At 44.3% G+C, this 23727-nt stretch overlaps 1 protein-coding gene across 1 annotated transcript; it reads right to left on the bottom strand.

Annotated features, from left to right (window-relative positions):
• Nucleotides 1-2106: 2106 nt before the first annotated feature.
• MICOS10 (mitochondrial contact site and cristae organizing system subunit 10) lies at nt 2107-16176 on the bottom strand. The gene is made up of 4 exons (XM_048967716.1): nt 16051-16176; nt 5734-5781; nt 5289-5398; nt 2107-2353 (listed from the first exon to the last, which is right to left on the bottom strand). The coding sequence occupies exons 1-4, from the start codon at nt 16115-16117 to the stop codon at nt 2345-2347; spliced, it is 234 nt and encodes a 77-aa protein (XP_048823673.1). The 5' UTR covers nt 16118-16176; the 3' UTR covers nt 2107-2344.
• Nucleotides 16177-23727: the final 7551 nt, after the last annotated feature.

Genomic DNA, 23727 nt, shown 5'->3' with positions numbered 1-23727 from the left:
TCACTGCATACCCAGTTTTCCCATTAAAATTACATCAGGGTGACACAGGAACTTCTTCACTAAAAGGTGTCATTAAGTTTCAGGTAGGGACACCTGGCATTTTAGGCCTATCTTGCTTGCACTTTTTGGTACCGATCCAAATCACACCACAGTTAGATGAAGCAATGATTTCAGCAGGCTTAAGAAAGAAGGAAAAATATGATAGTTTCCAGATGAGTGTATTCTACTAAATTTAACATGCCACTTGGTGCTTAGAATTTCCACTTTTTCCCCTTCCATTTATGCAATTAGAAATCAAGCAGCAAGAAATTGTTCCTATTCCAGCCTCAGTTGGGAACAGTATGGTTACAGAGGTTTGTCCTCACAAGTTTTGTACAGCTTACATGGACAGGCTCAAAAAGAGGGTCTGAATAATATGATTTTAATCACACCAGAACAGATACAGGCTGACTGTGCACAAGTTATGTAGGCATATATATATAAAAAATACATGTCAATATAAATAACAAGAAGCAAGGCAGCTGTGCAAATCAGAACCAGTCATTTCTCACCAAACAACATTGGCTGAAGCTCTTCTGCATGCTGACAGTCATATTCTGAGGGTCGCTGCCACTTCTGGTTCTCTTGGTTCTTACCCAGGTTGATGCTCTTCTCTCCAGCTGAACCTGTTGGCTTCCCAGGCTGCTAGCACTGCAGCACACACACACAGAACTCAATAAAAACACTTTCCAAACCACAGAGGAGCTACGGCTCCAAAATACATAGCTCCAATTAAAAATTGGGGCCAGATAAAATGATTCAAAATTGGGAAGAGATCCTGTTTCCAATAAGCTGTTTTGATCTGATGGATGAAGGCAGTCCGGCAAGGGAGGAGATGGAAAAACAAGGACATGCTGAAGCACTGATCCTGGATGGTATCATGCTTTGACAGAATTTAACGCTGCTCTGGCATGAAAGCAATTTTATTTCATAAGTCCCTTGCTCTGGGCTAGCTCTCCAGCTTCTGTTGACTCTGAACACAGCTCAACATGTTCCTTCAGTGCACAGTCCATAACAGCACCCAGGGCGGTGTGGCAGTGCAGGACTGCGCAGCACTCCAGCCAAATCCCAGTGACACTGCTCTGCCAGGTAAGGAGTTTCTCAAGCTCTCTGAACTTAGAAGACTGCCCCTCAGTCTGTCTCCTTCCTTCCTTGGCACACTTTGAAAAATAAATATTGTGCAGCTTGTTTTCCATTGTCTCCCCTTTCTGGAGAGGTTGTCACTCTTCTGTTTGCCTGCACGCCCCGCAGCAGAACAGGCTTGCAAGCTCCCTGTCAACCCATACAACTTGCTTTCTGTCTTGGTACTCGTGCATTTATACCTTGCAGCATGGGAGGAAGAACATAAGTCCTTAAGAACCACCTCAATCGCTAGGAAATTGCGCTGAGTAAAACAGCAAAGATCTCGAGTTAGATGTAGAGCAGCAGGCTGCATGCTAACAACTATTTACAAGGAGAAGGGTAAATGTGGAACAGAAGGGAGCATTTGGAGCAGTAACTTGCTAAGGCAATAAAGAGATTTAAATATTTGTGACCCACTCCCAGACACTGAAATGTTCTCCCACCAGAAGAGGGGTGAAAAAACAATCAACCCTGAAACGTAAGTGCTGAGCCAGGCAGCATGTGTGCCTGCTTCATCCAGTCCATGCCAAGGAAGCTCCAAGCTTGGCTCACCCCAACTCAACAGAGGGACAGTGGTGGCCAGCTGAGTCAGCCCCACAGCTGGGATTTGCTCTTTTCTATTCTGCCCCTTTGGAGAGGACAGAAATTCCCGTTCTGAAGGGCAACTGCGCAAACAGGACACAGGAGTATTTATACTCCTCTCCAAACACCAGCACGAGCAGCAGGGGTCTAGTGGATGATTTATGAGGTGGGAATGCTTCTTTGAACTGCACGTTAGATGGGGCTGCCTTTCAAGAGTGGAGAGCAACACACCACGGCTGTCTCTTCTGAAGAGCACTCAGAGAGGCTTTACCCAGGTGGTCACAGCTGCTGCTAGGTACTCAAAATGACATCCTCCCCTTCCATGCTCTCTCTCTCCTGCACTCACAAAGTCAACACACCACAGAAGGCCATTTTCGTTTTATTTATTTCCCAGAAGAGCTCTTCCTTGCACTTTCCAGACACAAGATACAAAACAAGAAACAGAACTTGGTTTCGTGTACAGAAACAGTTTGTTGGAGTATAAAGAGTTACTGGTGATCATTACTGAAGAATGTTGGCTTATTCCAGGCGCACTTCAGTATTCCTGAGGAATAATCATTGATTTCTCCTTCCTTCCCACTGGGATAGTCTTAGTCATTAGTCACTGTTCCTGTAAAGTAAGAAGGCTTATGTTATTAAAAAGCCATTTGGGTTCTTCGTGTGGAAGGTGCTGCACGATGTAAAACAAGCCTCTTAGCTTTGTAATGTTTCCAGAAGGTAGGTTAATGTTTTCATCTTTTGCTAGACTGAGAAGTGAACAGGGAGAGGTTACACAGCTATTTTCATAGCAGCAACGTGCCATGCTTTTGTGCAAACAAGCCTCTGTCCTGGTCAGCTGAGTAATTAAAAACAAAAAGTGCAACTTAACTACTTATGGACTGGATATCAGACAGAAATTAAAGCCACAAAGGCAGGAGAAGAGATTCCAATGGCTGAACTTCTTGTAGGACATCAATATAATCCACGTTGTTATCAAAGTACAGTAATGGAGTTGTTTCGTCTTTTTTTTAATGCATGCTAAATAATTTTTCAGGTATTTGATCTGCATGTGTTTTCATTTTGCAGTGACACCTAAGTCATTCTCAGCTATGCAGTTTTAAGCTTTGGAATAATTGCTAGATGTTGATTTTAAATCAGCTGAAGTAACAGTAAAATCCATTTCATCAAATGACTTAAAGCCCTCAGAATCTTATGATCACAGATTAGAATCTTTCTGCATTTTGTGTCTCTTGCTGTAGATGAGTGGCTCCTGAATTGGTGTTAGTGCTTCATGATCAGTTTACCAACTCAATGGGCAGAACGATGACCCAACTTAGGGTGGGTGCACTGTCACTTTGGAACCTCCTGATTATCTGCTATCACAAAGGTTCTCCATCCTCTCTCATTCTCACATAGGATTCAGAATTAAGAACTTGATCCTGAAGAATCAAGAATTCAGGCTGGATAAAGCCCCCAGCAACCTGCTCTGACCTCACAGCTGGCCCTGCTTGGAGGGCAGCCGAGGTGACCTCCTGGAGCCCTTTCAACTTCAGTTATCCCGCGACCTTACGAACGTGACAGGTCACAAAACCAGAAATCATTTCACTCAAGTTGATCCACGCTTACATTTTTCTCCCTTAATGAAGCTGATTTTTCTTGCAGAATCTTTTGAGAAGTTAGCATTTGGAAAAAGAAAAAAAAGCCTAAGTTTTGATCCTATAGACTTCAGTTACAACAGTATTTTCTAGGAAGAAAACAGATGAGTGATAATGCAAGAATATTTTCCATGCTCCTAACCAAGTGAAATGAAATAATTTTGTTGTAATAACCCTGGATCCATTATGCATGACACGACATTCTGGAGAGAATTAACGGCATTAACTGTTAGATGGCTTCATCTGCATCTTCCCTCTCAGCATGTTCAGCCTCTTTGTGCCAGACAGTCAGTGGAGACAGCGTGCTGGAAACTACTCGTCTAGTCTTGTGCCATGCAGGCAGCTGCGCTTCTTCTGTGAAGTGTCCTTTCAATTACCTCATGCTCCAAAGGACCACCCTTGCTCCAAAGCCCAGATTAGTCCTTAATCCAAACAAAATCCCTTACTAGGCTGACCTGAAAGTCAGCTTTCTGTTGCTCAACATCCTTAGTAACAAGCATCCCTGAATGAACAATGCTTTCTCAGAATGTGCATGCAGGGCATTCATCCTTCATGCAGCTATAGACAGTTTGTTCCAATTTCTTTTTAGGAATGTAAACTGGAGGAACACGCTCAGGATGGTGTACAAGGCTGATGCAATTCTGCATAAGCAACAAATGTGGCCAGAAGAGTTATGCACAGACTTGTGATGGCAGAGCAGCACTGGGCCATAGCTGGCAGTGCTGTATCAGCTGGATTTAAGTCACAGTTGCTCTGCTTCGTTACCCAAATTCTGTTTTTCTGAAGTAGCAGCTCAAGGAGCTGATTGTTTCCCTTTCTTAACAGGCAGCTGGAGATAACCAGAAATAGCTGTGCTTGGTAAGGTTGCAGAAGGCTGGCATAAGCTCACCTGCCAAGCAAACCTAAAGAGGATGGACTCAACTTTCACCTCTCACCTCCGGATGCATTAGATGCTTTCAGATAAAGCCTGACAATACCACCAAGTCTCCCTCATTAGAAGAAAAAAATGAATCCGTGTCAATTTCTGCACCCTGTTTACAGCCCACAAAACGCCCCTGGCTGAACATTTTACCTCAGTATTTCTGTGGTACTCAAATATCCACCAGCACCCAGTGGGTGGCTCCCCATGGGTATCTCTGCAGTGCTTCTCACACTGCTTTGCTCTGCAGATCCAAAATGCTGCTCCTTCCCCCATTTTTGTTTTAAGAGTCAACAAGTTACCAGAAAAACAGTCCCAACTTCTATACATGAAGAAGTAAAAAGAACATTAATGAGTTGGCCTTTGGGTTCAGGACACCAGGAGTGCAATGTAGGCAGCTTCTGAGTAAAGATAATTCCTACTAATTAATTTATTTTAAAATATTTTTATGGCAGTGTGGTCAGTGACAATCCTGAAGTCATTTAAACCATCCTCTTTACAAACATTCTACTGTACAATGTCTTGTTATTGTTACTACGTTTTTATCCAGCCAAACAAGTCATGAGAACTTAGAAATGATTCATGTTTTCCTGCTACAGAAAGATCACAGATCAGCTTCCACAGGCAGATCTACCTGACATGACTTTCACTTTCTTCCAGCGCTGCCTATTTCAAAGGCTCAAGACAGAATTAATTTGTTGGTTTGTTTGGGTTTTTTTTTTTAAGCTTTCCTATTATTTATTTTTATTATTTGGATTTTCTTAAGGTAGGAAAACCCACCTGCAGGAACTTCTACACTGATGTTATGTATTCAGTCTAAATGTTACTGCTTGGCAATACATTTATAAGGCTTTCTAACAAGCAAAGGAACCCAACCCCTACAGTACAACAGGTTTCTACTATCAAGTAAAACAAACATTGTCCAGATGCAGCACTGAATGCTAACTCACACAAAGCTACCAGCAGTTACTGATACTGGTGCTGATACTTACTTTGACAAATTTACCATGGAGAAGATATGGAGACTGGAAGTCATGTTGACAATTGGAATAAGCCATTCCTAACCCCATCCCCGACCCAAATGCAATAGGCCACGTCTTTCCTGTGGGAACAGAAGCAAGAAGGTAAAAACAACAAGAAAAGCCATTGATTTCATATGAGAATGATAGCCTTGTTACATAAACACTAAGATTGAGTTGACACAGCATTTCCTGCAATTGCAGGACGTGAGCTGAGCACAGCAGTTCAGAGATGCCAACGGCTCTGTGACCCGCCAGCTAAAAGCTCTGGTAACTTCATTTCAACCTGATAATGAACGAGTCGTTGACACCTTCACTAAGTTCTACTGCCTCAACAATTGCTCGGTTTTAAACTGCAGCTACGGTAGACAAAAGCTAGGGAAGCAAGCCATCAAGATTACTGCAGTGCAGTACTTACTTTTGAAGAAGATGACTGAGAAAACAATTCCTAACCCAAATCCAGCACCTGTAAGAAGAAATACAGTGAGTAAGGCCTCAGGTCACACAAAGAGATGGAAAACTGTTTAGTTCTTTGCAGTCATTCTTTGTTCTGACTCAGGAATAGCAGAGTGCAGTTGTTTCAGCACACCAAACAAAAGTGATCTTAATAGCAATTCTGAAACCAAGAATTCTTACTTTCTTCAGTAATTAGATGCAGTTCATTCCAATTAGAATCCTAACATCTGTAAGAACTTTACAATCAAAAGGAGTTGGGAAACAACTTCTCATCCCCGAGAAAATATTCTGAATTCGTGGCCCAATTCGCAATGTGGAATTATGATTTATTTGGCTCATTGTCAGTAAATGAGAACGGCTTAAACGCAAACTTATTGTGTCCTGGAGCTTCAGATGAATATCTTATTGTATTTCGTTTATCTCGCTACTTAACTGCTTCAACGTGTGGCCTGAGGGCAGCAGAACGTGGTGCTTTGTGTTACTCCATACCTTGCAAAAGCAAGCTCCGGGCCGCTCATCTTTCACATCCACAGCACTCACTCTGGAGCATATTTAAACACGTTTGAAGGGGTGAGTGGCTTTTCACATCCCTATCCTATATATAGAAATAACTGCAGCAGTTGAAAGCGTTCACCCGGCACCATTAGGGAACTCAGCTGGCGTATTTGAAAATCATTTTGCTTTCTTTGGAAGGCGCACGTGTGATTTTTTGTAAGAATTCAGGCAAGTCTGCAAAATTCCTCTCAAAACCCAATAAATATAACGGTGAAAAGTCTGAGTTCAGCAGCTAAATCCTACCCTTAATTATATCCACTCGAGACAAGAATTTCAGATAAGGTGCAGAAGGAAAAGAATGTTTTGAAGAAAAAATAAATCAGTCACGCATGCATGAGCTCACTAAAAAATACCCAGCAGCTTCAGGTTTGCAGCAAACACATCCTGCTAAGAGTCTGAATGCTTTCAGTACAAGAAGTCTATCTTAGGAATATACTTCTGTTTTCCCACTGAATAGTCCTAAAAGCACGTGGCCTTCATTTCAGCTCCTGCTGAATGCATTACTAAGCGGGCTGTGCCCAGCACAATGCCAAAGCATCCTATGGCCTCTTGGCATATAGCAGTAAAGGTCTTTTTTAAGTGGTTTTGTTTTGTTTTTAAAAATATATATTTTCCTTAACCTTCCTTTTCCTCTCGAAAGCTTTTTTCCTTGCAGAAAGTCCACTAATGGGGGCTCAGGCACAGATTACTGAAGCACATTCACTGCACTAACTAGTATGTTAACTAAGCACCCCATGCTTTTCACTGATGAACAAGCCTTAAGCACTAGAAGAGATGACCATAGAATAAAACTCCCACTAGCACTTCTGTCCATATTTACCAAAGGCTGGCAGTCAGAGCTGCTTTTGCAAACTCCTTTCGTTGTCCTACACGTTTTCACGAGCTCTGGTTGCACTACAGCTAACTGCTTCAGCAGCTCATCACAGCCCAGCCGGCTCACAAACTCGCCGTGGCAGACAAGCACTGTGCCCACCTGCCGAGCAGTGCTGACACAACGCCCCCAGCCGCTTTCCAGCACTTCACAGAAGGTCCAGCTTTCACTCTGATCACTTGCACAGCTAAAAGAAAAACGTCTCGGCTCCTCACAGGTCTGCAGTTCAGACAGCAGGAGATGCAGTACTCGGGGGAACGTCATACAAACAGCCAACTACTCATCCTGTCTCTGGATGTGACTGGCATTTCTGCTTGGACTGGAAGAGACATCAGGCATTAGGAAGAGCAGCAGTCCATCCCTGCTAAGCCCTCCGCTCCCCCTCCCCAGGCAGCGCCTTCCTCCTGCACCTTTGCTATAAAACAGCTGGTGCTGGCTCTAGCAGCATGTTTATGCCATTAGGGATAATTACTATCTTCAAGAATTCATCCAGCGGACAACTGCTGGCCCCCCGGCCTGCCTTCCTGGCTGCCTTTTCCTCCAACACACTGCCTTTTTGTTTGCAGCTATTGTGCTGCGGGTCACAGTCCCACTTTCTGAGGAAGTCGCATTCGGTTTGGAGGGCTGCCCGTTCAGGACTGATTGTGTGAACTGCCCGCTCAGAAGCCTGTCCTGCAGTGAGCAACACCAGTCCCACGCTTCCAGTCCAAGAGAAGATTCCCTCTGCCAATTCAAACAGTTTAGCTAATCAATGAGAAATGATTTAAAGGATGACAAACTCTGCATCATCTCAATGCACAGCCCAAGCAGTTCCTAACGTCACCACATTTTCCAGACACCGTTACCAGTCAAACCCACATTTCTTCCTACCAGTGTGGTGGTAAACCAGCTAGGCTCTTGTCTTAAAAAGGCTACAATACAGAAGCAGCTGTAGTTAATACATTTTCTTTCCAACCACATTCAGAAATGTTCATTATCTGGAGTTCTCTTCACCTCCCTCCTTCACAAGTGAGAATCACACCCCCAGTCGTGAGGGCTCTGCACAGACACCATCAGCACTGCTTCCTCCTGGCATTTTTCTTCGCAATTAAAACACAAAGTGTGAGTTTCAGATGCTCTCACTCCATCCTATTGGGCAGGAAGGCAAGTACAGAGGCTGACTGGTTAAGAAAAATGATGGTAAATTAGCCAGGGCCTCGCTTCAAGTAATGAAAACACTTCAGAGAAATACAGATCTGCCAGGTAACGTTTTGTGGGTTTTTTCTGTTTTCTGCACAAGAAGGAAACCTGAGAAACAAAGCCCAAGAAGTTGTTCATTACCATGGCCATTGCCAAAAGCAGCTAGGCTCATTTCATTTCTTGGTTAGGAAAAGCAACAAGCCGTACTGAAAGCTGTGGCTGACCCCAACACCCCTATCAATAAGAAGAGCTCAGATCTGCCTCTCATGTAGCCACTGCTTATATAACATTTGCTCTTTTCTTGGTTGGTTTAAACATTGGTTTTAACTTCAAACCAGAAGCTTGAGCTACATTTCACTTCTTAGCCCATCTGGTTAAGAATCTATTTCTGTGGACAGTTTGTCACTCATCTTCGTTCCACTAGAAAGTATTTGTGGTTATGTGGTCATTTCCTGCGTCTCCAAGACAAGGGGGGAGCTGAACCATCTTTTCTTGGAAGCCAAGCAATGCATTTTGCTTTAATTCTATATAAAGTTACACCAGAGATAAACAATGGCACAGCCCTTGATGAGTTTTACAGGTTGAAGTTCTCACATGCTCGATTTCCTTTTAAAGAGGCAACACGTCGCTTCAAAGAGCCTCCCACCTGACCAGGGGACACTGGGCCTGCAGCTGTTCCTGCTACAGAGCAGCACCTCTAGGCCAGGCTCGAGCTTCAGGACAATAAAACACAAAAGGTTTACCTTACAATAAAAACAAACGAACACAGAAAAGCCAAGGGCTTGAGCCACACTCGGGCGCATTTTGCCTCCCTCTCTTGCATGACAGGCTCTTTGGAGGAAAAGGCCACAGGAAAGGGTACAACACATTTTTCACCTCCTCTGACAGTTTAAAATGTTTAACTAGGAAAGCAGCCTCTTCCACCCTCCATCCATCATCTCAGCTTAAGCTCATTTACAGTCAGTGTCAGCAGAGGACAGGGTGGTTCTGCCGACACCGCGCTGCACTCCCCGGCTGCACGGATGGGAGCAGCCACACAGAACTGGTGTGAGGTGAAGCTGCTCTTGGAAACTCTTATTTCTGCTTTTTTGGCTCACACACCTTCCAAAGAAAACGTCACGGTATCTCAGATCAATGTAACACGCAGGACAGCACACGCTGCATACCCAACAGGACATCATACAAGCATCTCGTAGAGAAACGCAGATCTTCAGGAGAGGTTTCTGCCCCCAGAAGAACATCTGGGAAAAGCTTTTTCACAGAATCACAGAACTGTAGGGGTTGGAAGGGACCTCCAGAGCTCATCGAGTCCAACCCCCTGCCAAAGCAGGTTCCCTACAGCAGGTCGCACAGGTCGGCATCCAGGCAGGTCTTGAACATCTCCAGAGGAGACTAAGTTTAACCAGCAGTGCCTCCAGCAGTGACACCACACAGTTCCTTCTAGCAACCCAAGTAGCTGCAGGCTGAAGCAGCTCTGAAGGCTGCCACACCTAGGCAGCCTTTCCTCCAATGGCTCGAAGCTTTAAGATAGATGGATTAAAATGCTTGCTGACATCCGGCAATGTGTCGTCGTTACTATAGCAGCTGGAAGGTTTGCAATTACTTAATAGTTTGGGGTTGGTTTTTTTTGGTCATCAGATGATTTTCCTCTCCCAAGCACAAAGCTTCAGGCTTTTTTTACAATTCTGTTGTTTTACACTTAGTTCTTCTAAGTGACTGCAGTAAAACAAGGAAGCAACTGCTGGAATTTGGCTTCTTGTTGTAACAAAGCAGCACCTCCACGCAGACCAGACTCAACAGAAGCAGTGAAGGACTTTTCTACCAGAGATTTCTTCCCAACTAAAACTTTTCCATTTTGATCAAGAAAATCTATGGAGCTCAGTTGGTTTCTGTGACAGCAACAGCTTTGAGGCTTCGTGGCACATCTCATCCATGGGCCTGAGCATCAAGCAAGCAGCAGCTCAGCAGCAACAGAATTTGCTTCTGCTCGCCAAGTATCCTTCCTGTTGTAGGGTGTCCCATCCTAACCTCCCCCCTTCTCGCTCCTAAAAAAAGGTCTGGACAATGCACACAGGTAACTGTTGTGCAGAAGTGAGCCTTCTTTGCACACTGGAGCATTGCAGGGCAGGGCTGAGCACCAGCTGAAGGCTGAGAGCACACAGCCATCAAGAGAAAATTAATTCCAAGCAGACTCCTTGCTAGGTCTTTCATGGCAGGAGTCAGATTTTCTTCAAACACCAACCTTCAAGCTTTCATTCTCATCTCCCCTGTTGCGTGGGCTGTTTACACTGCAGACAGAAAAACGAGCAAGGACACTGGAAGAAAACACAGTGAAACCAGACCCCGAGCGCTCGAGGAAGAAGCCGGAAAAAGAGTGTTTTGTTTTCTTGTAGCATTTGACTGTAGTAACACAGAATACTTGGGAAGACAGAATAAAAATACCCAAACACCCATATAATAGGAAAATGCTGACATGCTTTCAGGGGCCGCTTTCACCCTTAAGCACTCCTGCAGTTTAACTGCTGCCCAGATGCAAACCTTAGATAGACATCAGCACTTCTGCACACAGACTGAGTGCAGCAGGGAGTATCAAGTTTAGTCTGTGATCCCCTACACGGTCACAGCTGCTCAATCTCACAGCCTAAGAAGAAACTCTTCATCCCCACACTGGCAAATGAGACAACGAGCATATACTACGTTTCCTCCTTCCCTCTTACAGAGGACAAAGAGAGAAGAGAAAAGCAGCTCTGTGAAGAAAGGATCTTCTTAATACTGCATGCAGCCTTTAGACACAGATCAGGGTTGCACTCTCTGACAGCCATACTCCTCCACATCCACCATTACTGATGTCTAAGGGACCGTGGCAATGTAGCAAGAAGCAGAGACGGCAACATGTACTAGAAACGCTCCAAAAAGCAGCCTGAATTCTTCTCAAATCTCTTGCTAACAGTTTATTCTTATCAAGTGTGTACAAGCAGCCCTGATTTAGACAGAATTAAATATGAGTCTCAAAGAGCTCAAAGGAGCTGTTCCCACAAAATGCTGTCACATCCCACGGACCTAACAAGTGATTTAGGACACTGCTTGGCAGGAAGCCCCTTCTGCTGGGCAGCGTCCCCATGTGCCAACTCCCAAAAAGGCACAGCTGGCACCTGAACAATGCACTAACGCAGAGGATGAGGAAGTCGGTGTGCTTTGAATTCACTTCCAGCAGAGGAGATCTTATGAAGTCAGGGGGTTTCAAATGGCTGCAGTATCACATGGGCATCGCAGCTCTTCCTGAGGGCTTCCTGGCACACCAGAAGCATGGCCAGGAGCTGCTGGAGGAAGGCACCAGCAGGGCTCCCCATAGCACAGCTTGCAGCTCCCTGCCACGGTGGCACGAGCCAAACAGCACCAGCTGCCACCGTACAGACAAAGGAAAAGCAGCTGGGGTTACAAACAAATCACAGTGCACATCGTAATGCAGTGCACACATTGTGTCCTCCAGCATTAAAACCAAATTCCCAGTTGAAAAACAAGTCTTCTGTCCTGGTAGCTAAGACTAAATGGCACGTTACAATGGCCAAGCAAAAAAAAAAAACCTGACAAAAACTTCAAAATAGGAATTTCAGGATTCCTGTATATTTAGACAAAGTTTAATCCAGTTTTCAGAAAGTGTAATCAAGTTTTATCATTATATAGACTGACTCTGTCCGGTTCATAACCATGTGAAGGATTATTTAAAAATACTGACACCACAATCCACACAATGACTCTCTCTGACAAATTCAATCTGGGGAATGACACAAACAATACCATTTTACCCTTGCCATTAACAGAGACAGCTATTCAAGCAGGCAAGATGATGCAAGCCAGAAGAAATCATGTAACAGTTGCAGGACAATTGAAAGCGCCTTCTTCCCTTAAAAAATTCCCATTAAATGGGAATTAGAAGCATTTTATTTTCAGATGTCAAAACAGAGGATTAGAGGAAAATGGACATTATGATGCTGAGTTCTTCACAAGCTTCCAGGCTGAATCTTGGTCAAGCACATACAGACTTCAAAACATTCATCTTCTGCAAAAAATAAACTGATGTCAGCAGCAACTTAACACACAAGCCAAAAAGTAAATAGGTTTCCTAGATTACCTTTTGGTTACAGGTAAATTACAGCACCGAATCCTGTAAAACTACAACAGTTCCAAAACAAAACAACACACATGCATACAAACTCCACCTCCACTTACATACACACTCTTTGCTCTGAAAGCAGCACATTCTATCCACTGCCCAAAATTACAGCCTAACAGAGAAAAACAACTCTGCCAGTCTTTTACAGATAGTGGCCTTTCTAAATAAAGAGGCAAAACCTATCAGTTAAAAAAAACAAAGCAAAGAGAAAGTAAAACCACCACCAAAACCATTTAAACAGCAGGGTTGGAAGCAATTCAGCTGAGGTCTCTGCAAAACCCAAGTGGTGTGATCTGCATCGCTCACCAGAGAAAGCCCTTGGTTAGCCAAGGACACGCAAACCAGCCCGCTGTGCACAGAACACTGTGCTTGCAGCCAGATTTACACTCATCCTCATCATTAGCAAAATAAACATCAGTCTCCTTAAAAAGGAGGACAGCACACAAGGCCCATTTAACCACGCTTGGACATTTTACACAGTGGTTTAAAGCAGCCAGCTCTTTGAAATGAAATACTGTCTTCACTAGACCTGACAACAGGTCTGTTTCATACAGGAAAAAAAGAAAGATTTTTAATACTGAATTACAAGATGTATGCAAGTAGTGAGCAGGAGGTCAAAAATATAATATTGGAGCTCAAAAAAAGATACAACTTAAGATAAATATGTATTTTGGACGTTTTAGCAGCAGGACATCTCCAACTAAAACAGCACAGCATAACTACGAACAGCACAGCCAAACACAAACAGCTTTAAGAAACTAGTGGGAAGTCTAACAGACTAATAATACAGGACAGGCTGCACATGGCCCACAGCTATCATTTAACAAAATACTTGTGCTCATAAAGGTACTCTCCTCCGCTACCTGTGTACCTTCACCTCTCACGTTAAAACAGAGTGCAATTGGTCGCTACAGTTCTCACAGATGCTGGAAAAGATGCTGTCAGGCTTGCAAAGCTTCAGAAACTGAATGTCCATCTTTAGTTACAGTACCTAAAAGGGGAAAATGGAGAGCTAACCATAAGGTTCACTTTCTTCCCAGCCACTGGCTCAGAGGTACTTCCTGCTCTAGTGCTTGGGATGTGATGGAACACAGACAGAAGCCAGCACCCAACAAAGAAGTGAGGATTTGATCCATTCCTACATCTCACATAACTGACAAAATTCTCAAGTGAAAAAGCTCATCTATTTTCTTTGCATTATAACAACCACCCTTGAGAGTTTATTGGAGAGTTCAACCCAAAAGTAACGCTACAAAAGGTCCTCTCAACCATGCAAGTTTTGAACTCCTGCAGAGAAAGTAATCACTTCCACTGAGATAGGCTGGGTTGGTGCAGCCAGTACTCACGTAACAGTCTGCCCAAGCCACGTCCATTTCCAAGGCAGCATCATCTTCTGTCACTAACAACTGCAATAGGAAGCACTTTCTGGGGTGTTACAGTTTTCAAAGCTCACAGTGAATCAGTCTGCTGTTACTGCCATAGAAGAGGTTGCTATTCTTTTAATCCAGTATCTACAACAACAAAATCTATTGCACACGAGGAGAAGGAGAGCCAAGGACAAAATCAAAGAGCGCAGCTCATCTACCATCCCAAGGCAACGCGTTGACAAACCCCATTGACAAACCTGAATTTTACTTAAACCTCTCCTCAACGCCACTGTGAAGATAACAAGCAGGAACTCTTGAGCTCTAATGCAGAAATTCTACATACATCTTATTTCCCCCAACACCACTTTTGGATAGAAGAAAACACCAACTGAAAACAAAAGGCCTGATAAAGAGGCATGCTGCATCATAACCAAAGCTGAATCTGCTTCTTTCAGCCTCCCAAGGAGGCTTTGCACATAAAGGACCCCTGCATGTACAGCTGCAGCATGGAACAAGCTCTTGTTTATAATTTGGCATACTTAATATTTTATGATAAAGCAACCAATGGTATGGAAACATAAACATATCTGGATATGTTTGTCAGGCAAACCTGAATAGAATTTCAGAAGACAAAACATTGCTCCACAGTACTTGACACTTTTCAAAGGCCTGTTATAAACAATGGAAGTTTCAGTTTACTCAAAATTATTAAACATCTTTTCTAATGGAAAAGTATTAGGTAACTAAAGCCCCGAGTTCCTCATCAGCTTTCAAGCTTAAGGCTGCTAGAGCAACAAGAGATAAACACTCACATTTCTCAGATATTATTTATGTCCCTAAAAAAAGACTTTTGCACCAACAGGGCACCCACACCTCCCATATCAGACACAAGTCACTCTGTACAGAGCATTTAAAGACTTGCTTTGATGCACTCTTTCTGCAGAATCATTCAGGTTGGAAAAGACCTCCACGATCACCCAGTCCAACTCTCTGCCTACCATCAATACTGCCCACTAAACCCCGTCCTTAAGTGCTACATCACCATGTTTCTTCTCCACAAAGCCACAACCACTCTCTCATTCAGACAGTGATGTGGACATCACCAAACCACACAAATGAGCTCTGCTCACTCACAGAATTCCCAGGTAAATGTGAAAACTTATCAGTGGTTTGCTGCACGTGTATCACTTCAGACACACATACAGTCATAGAAGCACAGAACGGGCTGGCTTGCAAAGGAGCACAATGCTCATCCAGTTCCAACCCCCTACTGTGTGCAGGTCGCCAACCAGCAGCCCAGGCTGCCCAGAGCCACATCCAGCCTGGTGTTGAATGCCTGCAGGGATAGGGCATCCACAGCCTCCTTGGGCAACCTGTTCAGTGCCTCAACACCCTCTGGGTGAAAAATTTCCTCCTATCTCTATCCTAAACCTCCCCCATCTCAGTTTAAAACCATTCCCCCTAGCAGAGAAGAAAACAAGGAGAGACATTCTAATGCTTTAAGAAGAGACACAGCTGTGTGCAGAGCTGGAACGCCAGATGCAAAGCTCAATGTCAAAGCATGCACACTGCACTACGGAACACACCCAAAGCTATCGGCGTGCCATGCTGCTTACTGCTTTTAATAAACACAGCCCACCTCGCACACAAATAATTCTAAGCCCAAATTTCCATCACGGCAAAACCGAGGTGGTGGCAGGGACGGATGCAGCAACGCAGCCCATCTGGGCTCAGTACTGACGGCACTTCTCACAGACACCGCTCACCTTTAACACAAGCAGCGTCAAAGCAGAGGTCAAACCCGACCCTCCGCCATCAGCCGGGCCGGATCACAGCAGCGGGGGTCCGAGCCCGCCGCCAAGGTCACCTTGCGGGGTTCTCTCCAGCCGCTCCGCTCCTCAGCCCTCCCGGTGGGGGCGGAGCTCCGGAACCCCTCGCCGTTCCGCCCGCCGCTCGGCGGCCCGGCCCGGCCCGGGCCCTCAGGTGGCACAAGGCCACACGGGGCCCTTCCCGCCGGGCATGGCCGCAGCGCAAAGCCTGCCGAGCGGCGGCACGCACAGCCCCAGATACACACCGAGCCACCGCCGCTCCTCCCCAGGCCCTCCTCCTGCGCCAGGCCCTCCCCGCCCTTACCCAGCTTGACGGCGGAGTCCGCCAGACAACGATCCCACTTCCTGCCCAGCTCGCCCTCCGACGCCATCTTGACAGACCCCTCCCACCTCAGGCCGCGCCTCTACCGCCTCCTCCTCCTCCTCACAGCAATTCTCGCGAGACTCTCCGCCGCGGGTTGGAGGCGGCAAGGGATATCTCGCGAGACTTCACTCGACCCGTTGTCAAGGTTACCGGCGGGAAGGCGCGATGGCGGCTCCTTGCCTCGAGGCCGTTCCTCCCCACAGTCTCCAGCCTCAAAAGGGCTGTTCTTCCCCGCAGTGCCCGCCTCCGAAGCTCCGGCCCCTCCTGGGCCCTGTCTCTTCATCCAGGGCTCTTGCTGTGCCCTTGCAAGGACACAGATCCTTCAGGCAGCATCTTCATCCCCCCACAGGCAGGGCGCACCACACAGAGCTGCTCCCCTCAGGGCTCCCACCTCTAGTTCGGTAAGAGCCCTTTTTGCTGTAGGGCCTTGTCAGAGTTCGTTTCATCCCATAGACAGCCATTTCCACAGCAGAAAGGTCACAGAGGACCTTCATCTTGCACAGCTCTTGTCTTCATCTCCTCAGGGCCTGAAATGAGGCACAGGTGTGAACAGACAGCAGTTACCAGCCCAGTGTTACCCTAGGCATTGCTCCCTTTACTTAAGGCCAGCCTCAGCCCTACTGCCTGCTTCCTTATGTAGGAAGAATGTCAGAGTATTATCAGAAAGAAAAGAGTGCTCTTCAGGATGTGATTACAGCAGCATTAGGGTGAGGATTTGTGGGAGCGTTGTTAAGTGAATTATGAGCTTAAGTGAATCACCAGGGTATAGCCTGAAGTGGGCTGCAGTGCTGTGGAACTGGGGATGTGTGTGTAAATAGTTTCAAGCTTACTGTAATGTGTGCTGTGTAGCACTTTTTTTTTTTCTATAAGTCTTAATCTAGAAGCCTCGTTTAAAAAAAAATAATTAAAAAAAGGGTGTTTATCATAAGTTAGTATGAATTTTTAACAGTGTTTACTTGTTTTGATGAAGTTCAACTCAGGGAGGAGAAGGCTTTGTTTTAGAAAACTGGATGCCCTTTAAAAAGAGAAAGACCAAGCTGATAAATAAATATCAGAACTTTCCAAAGTGGGTGAATATTTTCTGAAGTTATTTATTGTTATTGTTTGTGCACTTTGGTTTATCTTCAAGGTGTAGCTGTTCTTGATCTAAAGCAATGGTGGGAGGCATTGATTTCACTCCTTCACTAAAGCATGGAATGTTCATAACTGGCTCTTACAAACAGAAGTTATACTTAGTTAACAATCTAATTTATTTATTTAGAAAGCACACGGTTAAACCAAACCTTTGCAGCTTTAAAAGCTTTCACTGGAGAAGGCAAATCTTGTTTCCCTGTAAAGGGAGCCTCATTTTCTCCTCTTTCCCATCCACTGTACTCGCATCACTTCACATTGGGGTCAGTATCAAAAATAGAGCCATGCATCAAATTGCTTATAAAAATACCAGCAGCATCAAGCAATTTTTTCCCTGAGCGGATGAAGGAGTGTTTTTTGAAACTGCTGATCCTGTGGTACATCCCAGTGTGCCAGCTCCACCCTTCTATTTCCAGGCACACTCAGCTCTGAAAAATATTAGGAGAGAAAAGATATTTGAAGCATCCAGATAATTCTTTTCTTTTTTTCCCCCCCAGTTTAAATTCTAGCAATCAATATTTTTAAAAACAACCCAGAAATACCGTCTTCTCTTTGGCCTGTGCTGGTATTTGTTATTGCCAATGTGTAGTTTCACTTCACACTTACTCGTTTTCAGGCTTTTCGAGTTGCTGGAATGCGCTGTTTCTTCACGGATGAAGGAAGTGGTGGTGAGCTGTTGGGCTGTAAGACGATTTATAAAGGGTCATGTTGCTCTGTAATGGGTCTTGAAGTATTTTGACAGCCTGGTGTCAGGAACCTGATGCTTTAAATCCCTTCTAAGGAGATGGAATAGTTCAGTGTAATTGTTTTGGATGTCCAGATTTCTTCTGAGAAATGTCTGCTTCTTTTAAATCCTGGAGTCACTGACTGATGAGAGGGGTCTCTGGAAAATGTTATCCATTAACAATCTAGAACACATTCTCTGCACCCTTTCTCCTCTGCTTACCCAAGGGAAAACTAAGGCAGGAGAGAATGTGTGCAAAGACAGCCTTTTCTCCCCATTGCTATAGTAACTTGGCAATTAGACCCTCTCAGTTTAATACGCAGTATTTATTATTGTGTGACTCCAAGGTGATGTTCAGAACACGTAGTTTTGAAAAACCTGTTTCACATTTCACAGTCTGGCGTGAGCTACCTTCCCTCCCTTCTTCCCTTGCACTCTCTTCTCCTTCCTTTCCAGTCTTTTTGTCAGCATAGAAAATAAAAATGCAAAAATAGAGGAGGATGAGCACTGAAAGAAGCTTCAAAAATGCCTACCGTTCTCTGATGGAAATCAAACTGTAATGGGTTCAGATCTTCTATCACCAATTGACTTAATTGTATATCTCACTTAAAGTATTAAAATAATAGGATTGTCCACAGTTAAACATTAGGGATTGACATAAATACACTGTGGGTTGTTGTTCAACAGATGGCCATCAAACAATCAGGAGACAGAGCTGGGAAGCTGGCAGAGCTGGTGTTTCCCTAGGGAAGAAGCTGCACAGAAGCCTGCAGAAGGCACCGTCCCTGCTTGTACCCAGAGGTGGAGAGCTTCCCTGCTGCTACACCAACCACAGCTCAAGCCCTTGAGGCTGTTACTTGTCTTTTCACCCTTTGCCCTGGCTTGTGCATAATGCAACATGGGACAAATTCACGTTCCCCTCAATAATTTTTGTTACAAAGCTACAACTGACTTTCTTTTAAATCCTGACTTTTGCCTGGGCTGAGTATATCGCCTCTTCTGGTGCAAGGCGTGTTTTCAAACAATCCTATAGCATCTCTCTTGTCAGTTGGGCATAAATGTGTTCCCAAACTCCTCTTTTCCAAGGAATACACATGTAAGTTCTCACATATTTATTAAATAACATGGATCCCCTCCCACACACTTTTTTTCTTGCCAAGAGCAGCAGTAATCTGCATGGGAACACAGCAGCGTAGGAGTTATCTGCTTGAATTGGTTGACACAGCCATAGTGGGTCCCCACTTGCTCTCAGACTGCTTCTTTCATGTTACAGAGAGAATGAAACCCAGGCTGGACGCTTCTCTTGGTTACCACTTTGGTTATTTTTTCTTCACACTTAGTGAGGAACACACATCAGTGTTTGCCAGCAGATACTGATGCTTATTTTCCTCTTGGAAAGCCTCCTTGCTGCTCGAGCCACAACAAAAGGAAGACTAAATCCAAATTCCAAGGAAAAAGAAACCCCTCTTCAGCAGGACGTTGCCTTCAAGTGGGAAAAGTGCCAGAGGCTCCATTAAGTCTACTTTGTATTCTTATTGATTTTATGTGGAAGGCACTCAGATCTGTGGGGGTGAACAACAGGCTAAGGGCTGAGGTACTGCATTAGGAAACACAGCTTGTGATGCAGAGTGATCATTCAGCCCTTTACACTGATCACATTCACAAGTCCATCCTGTGTCTGTGCTAATGTATTTTCATGCCAGTTTTGCAGAGCTGACGTAATGTTACATTCAGTTCCATCCAGCAGTGCTGGTTACAGTTGTCAGCCACAGCTGATTGAAGTGGAACCTTAAAAAACGGAACAAGACGTGTCCCAGCTCGTTGTGCTAATTCTGCTTTAAGCTGCTTTTGCCATGAATACGAAGTTTGGTTCAGGAACCTGAAGGAAAGCACTTTGCATGGAAACATTGATCTGAGCTTTTGCTAACTCCTGTGTTGTGGCTTTTTCCCTTGCAGGAATCAGCACCACTACAGCACGCCTTCATTGGATGCCTGCTACTTTGTGATCCCTTTTTTAGTTTGATTGTTGAAAAAGTGCTACTGCTCTGTGCTGGTAGACTGCCTAATGAATAACCCTGCAGAGAGCACTCCTCCTCAGCTCTTCAAGCACTTTTTTTCCATGCAGATTCTAACTAGTGAACCATGACTATTGTATTAAGAAGGAATCCAAGCCCTTACAACTCTTTTGGCTGGTATGTTAGCACGCTTCCAGTGAAGTGCAACGTGTCAAGGAAGAAGGAAAGGAATGGAAAGTTTTGTTTCTTTCTGGCGCATTTAATCAGCTTCTCCTTGTTTCTCTTTTAATGACAGGCTGGAGGCATTATTAGTGCAGTTAATGACCAAGCTTGACAAGAATGTTTTCTATATCCTTTGCTCAGGCTAAAGACAGTTCTGAGAGGTCTTTCCTATTGCACTTTCTATGCTTAAAATATAAAGGTAAAATTGCAATCACAAGCACAGAAGTAAACAGCATCCCTGAATACACAATGAAGAGGCATGTGCTGAAAAACAATCTCAGTAATTCTGCAGGCTGCTTTTTGGGATTGATATTCAAAGAAAGCCTTGTGATCCTTTTGTGAGCAGGCTCTGCTGGGTTTTGTGTGGTGAGGTTTCAGATGTATCACTGACATTTGCCCATTGGCATCACGCATTCTGTGAAACACAACTGGGTGGAAATCTGTGGGACACAGAAAGAGTGTGGCTGCAAACAACTGCAAGGTGTTTGTGAAGGCACTCATGAGGGTGGGCAGGTACTCCTGGACTGAAATAAGCAATTACATGGACCTTTCAGGCCACTAAATTTATTGCCTTTTATGTTATCCAAACGAACCTCTTAAGGCAGGCAGTCTATCTGCCTGGATGCTGATGAAGAGTCTCGTTTTGGAGCCTTGTTTTAGTGCTCTTGGCATGGGAGGAGGAGTGCCTCAAACCTCTCCAGATGGACAGCATGTTGCTTTTTACCAAACACCCTATTTTGATTTTCTCATCAGCTCTTGTACTGTATTGCAAGAGTACCCTCAGCAAAGCTGCCTTGGAATTGGACTGGGAAGGAGGTGGTTTTTATTGTTTGTGCAGCTATTTTGACAATGTGTACAAAGATCTCCATAGTGAGAACTATCTATGGCTTGAATACGAAATCCCAAACCATTGGGTAGCACTGCAGGTACCTTTTTTCTATATTGGTTTCCAAGAAATGCTCAGTTTTCAGTCTCAAATCAAGTGAAGCTGCTGGTTTACAGACTGACTAATACAAACCAGCAAGCTAAACTTTACCACTGCTGGAAGTGGAGACTCTTGCAGCAGTAAACTCAATTTATGAGAACCCCTAATAAAAATTTACATATCTTTCAAGTGCCTCAAGCTGGACATGAAAGAAAATGGGCAATCTGACTGAAAAAAGAAAGAAAGAAAGAAAGAAAAGAAAAAGAAGCCTAAGATGTCTTTTTCTTTAGTGGAAAAATGAGTGTTTGGTGAAGCATTAAAGCTTTCTTTAGGACCTGCTTCTAAGCATGTTCTCAGTTACATTTTGGTCCTGGCTAAATGCTGGAATAAACAAAATAAACAGGGTTTCACCATGCATGCAACACATGCAAGGAGGATAAAATAAAAAGCATATCGTGTTTGAAGGAGCTCTGGCTAAACGTGACAATGCTAAAAAAGAAGTATTTATCCTTTTGCTTCCTTGAATATAATCAAAAGTACAGGGAGAGCATATGTATTTTATAGTTGCTGATTAAAAGATGAAAAGCCTTCTTATTAGTTGCACATGAATCCGATGTTGTAGGGCTGGTAAGCCACCAACTAACATAATTGTTTGCTTCCTTTGTTTATAGGCCCTCGTTCTAAGATGCATAATGCCTGCTGCTGAGCCTTTTGAGCACACTCCTGGCTGTAGGTGGATGACTCCATGCTGGGAGGTGTGGGACGTGCCTGGAGTGCAGCTAACGCCGCCTCACAGCACTCAGACCTACTGAATGTCCCCCAGTCACAGACTGAATGAGCTTTGTTTTGTGTCAGCCTCCTTGAGAACTGCAACAGAAGGTAGGATGGCCACAACTGTAGTTGCATACACTGAGTTTTCTGCCAGCTGAGATCTCCACACTGCAGATTGCAAGGAAGAGCTTGCTCCTACATCTTAATAAACAAACAAAAACATTCCCTTAAGCATGTCCTGCTATAAACAAGCAAAGCAAGCAGCTGGTCCTCATTTGAAAAGATGTTACATCAGTTTCAAAAGGAATCTGCAGATCTTCTTAATGCAAATATTTTTGGGAAAACAAAAAGCAGCTGCTTATGCTGCTTTATACCTATTAGCAGGAAAACAAACTCCAGGATGCTTGTATTTCTTCATGTAAGAAAAACATCCTCTTGGCATCGACGTTCATTCAGATCTCAAATTGTTTAAAATATGGCAGGCTACATAAATCTGCATTTGCTCTGTCTTCAGCAAGCAGCTAGAAACCTTTTCTGTTCATTAACTGTAAGACCTAAAAGCAAAACAGTCATTGAGCAGTTTGCATGAGTTTTGTGACAAAAGCTGTGAAGCTTAGAGCATGTGTTTGTCCTCCCAGACCCTGCTGCAAGGAAAACGTGCACATTAGATGTGTGGAACCCTGTAAAAGGAAGGAATAATCTACTGAGTAATGAAGGCGGCCTTTTCTTAATTAGTGCTGGTAGGAACCTCTGAAGGAATGTAAGGACTGAAGGATGTGGGGACTGGGAAATAGAAGGAGCTTGGATTGCTGCAAGTTACAAACTGGCTTCAGGGAGGTTAGGCTGAATAGTACTGGCAAAGAATTGAATTTGGAGACTCTAAAGCAGGAAATGCCTTTTGAGGTCATGTGGCCTTTCTACTAGGCATTATTTCCCATCCTAGGGTTTGTTTGGTAGTGTTTTTTCATGTGCTTTTGTTTGTTAAGCAGCATAGCTCCTTTTTTTTCCTGAGGTTATCATTCTTCTGCTTTCCACTCTTTGCCTCCCACAATCATTTTATTTCTTCACCAAAAAGAACAAAAAAACCCAAACAAATCAACCAAATATAGGCCAAGGTTAACTTGGAGAAATGGGTAACAGTAACAGTCATCAGCAGATAGGACAGTTTGGGTTTTATAATTCATGACCTCCAGCAGTTCCACCTCGTCCTAACATGTACCATCCCTGGAAATCAGCTTCTTGCCTTGAAGCTGAAAGTTGCAGCTGTTCTGCCCTGTGTTGTTAAGTGCAGTGAGCACAGCCCGAGCTGCCATCTCTTGGAAGGTTCTGCTTGGTATCTGAGAGCTACTAAAACTGACAGCCAAACCAAAAACATCTGTGATAATGTTTTAGTGGAAAGTCAGAGCTTGGCCTTGGCTATCTCCTGGCGGGTGGATGTACCACAAAATGTCACCTCCCAGGAAAAAATGAAGCAGTTCACTTAAGAATACATAAGTCCTATTACAATTGCACACAGGCTGTGGTTTCACATCATTGCATCAGAGCAGGAAGCAATGCATGACTCCCCTTGACAGCATTTCCAGTTTCTACAGCAAAGAAGGAAAGCAAACAGAACAAGAGCTGGGCTTTTGGCTCACCAAGGCCAAGCCTGCAATGCAGGAGCCAAGGAGCACCAGCAGAGGGTTCTCGGGATCCTGGCACAAAGCTCTCATGAAGCACAGCCCAAAAGATTGCTCCCAAAAAGCTGCAGCGGAGAGCTGTGCCACTACTGACTCTGACTTGCTCTGCACAGGAAGGACAGTCAGAAACGGGGATTGGTTTTACCTGAG

This window comes from Lagopus muta, chromosome 21, assembly GCF_023343835.1.
Source record: "Lagopus muta isolate bLagMut1 chromosome 21, bLagMut1 primary, whole genome shotgun sequence".
NCBI lineage: Eukaryota > Metazoa > Chordata > Aves > Galliformes > Phasianidae > Lagopus > Lagopus muta.
Note: the sequence above shows the minus strand (reverse complement) of the source record. Positions and strands in the feature narration are given on the sequence as shown.

Bases quoted from the DNA above. Each gene is read 5' to 3' on its own strand.
- MICOS10 (XM_048967716.1), bottom strand. From the start codon at position 16,117: ATGGCGTCGGAGGGCGAGCTGGGCAGGAAGTGGGATCGTTGTCTGGCG. The intron at 5,782-16,050 runs GTAAGGGCGGGG...TTCTTCTTACAG, and splicing joins GGACTCCGCCGTCAAGCTGG to GTGCTGGATTTGGGTTAGGA. The intron at 5,399-5,733 runs GTAAGTACTGCA...CTGTTCCCACAG, and splicing joins CTCAGTCATCTTCTTCAAAA to GAAAGACGTGGCCTATTGCA.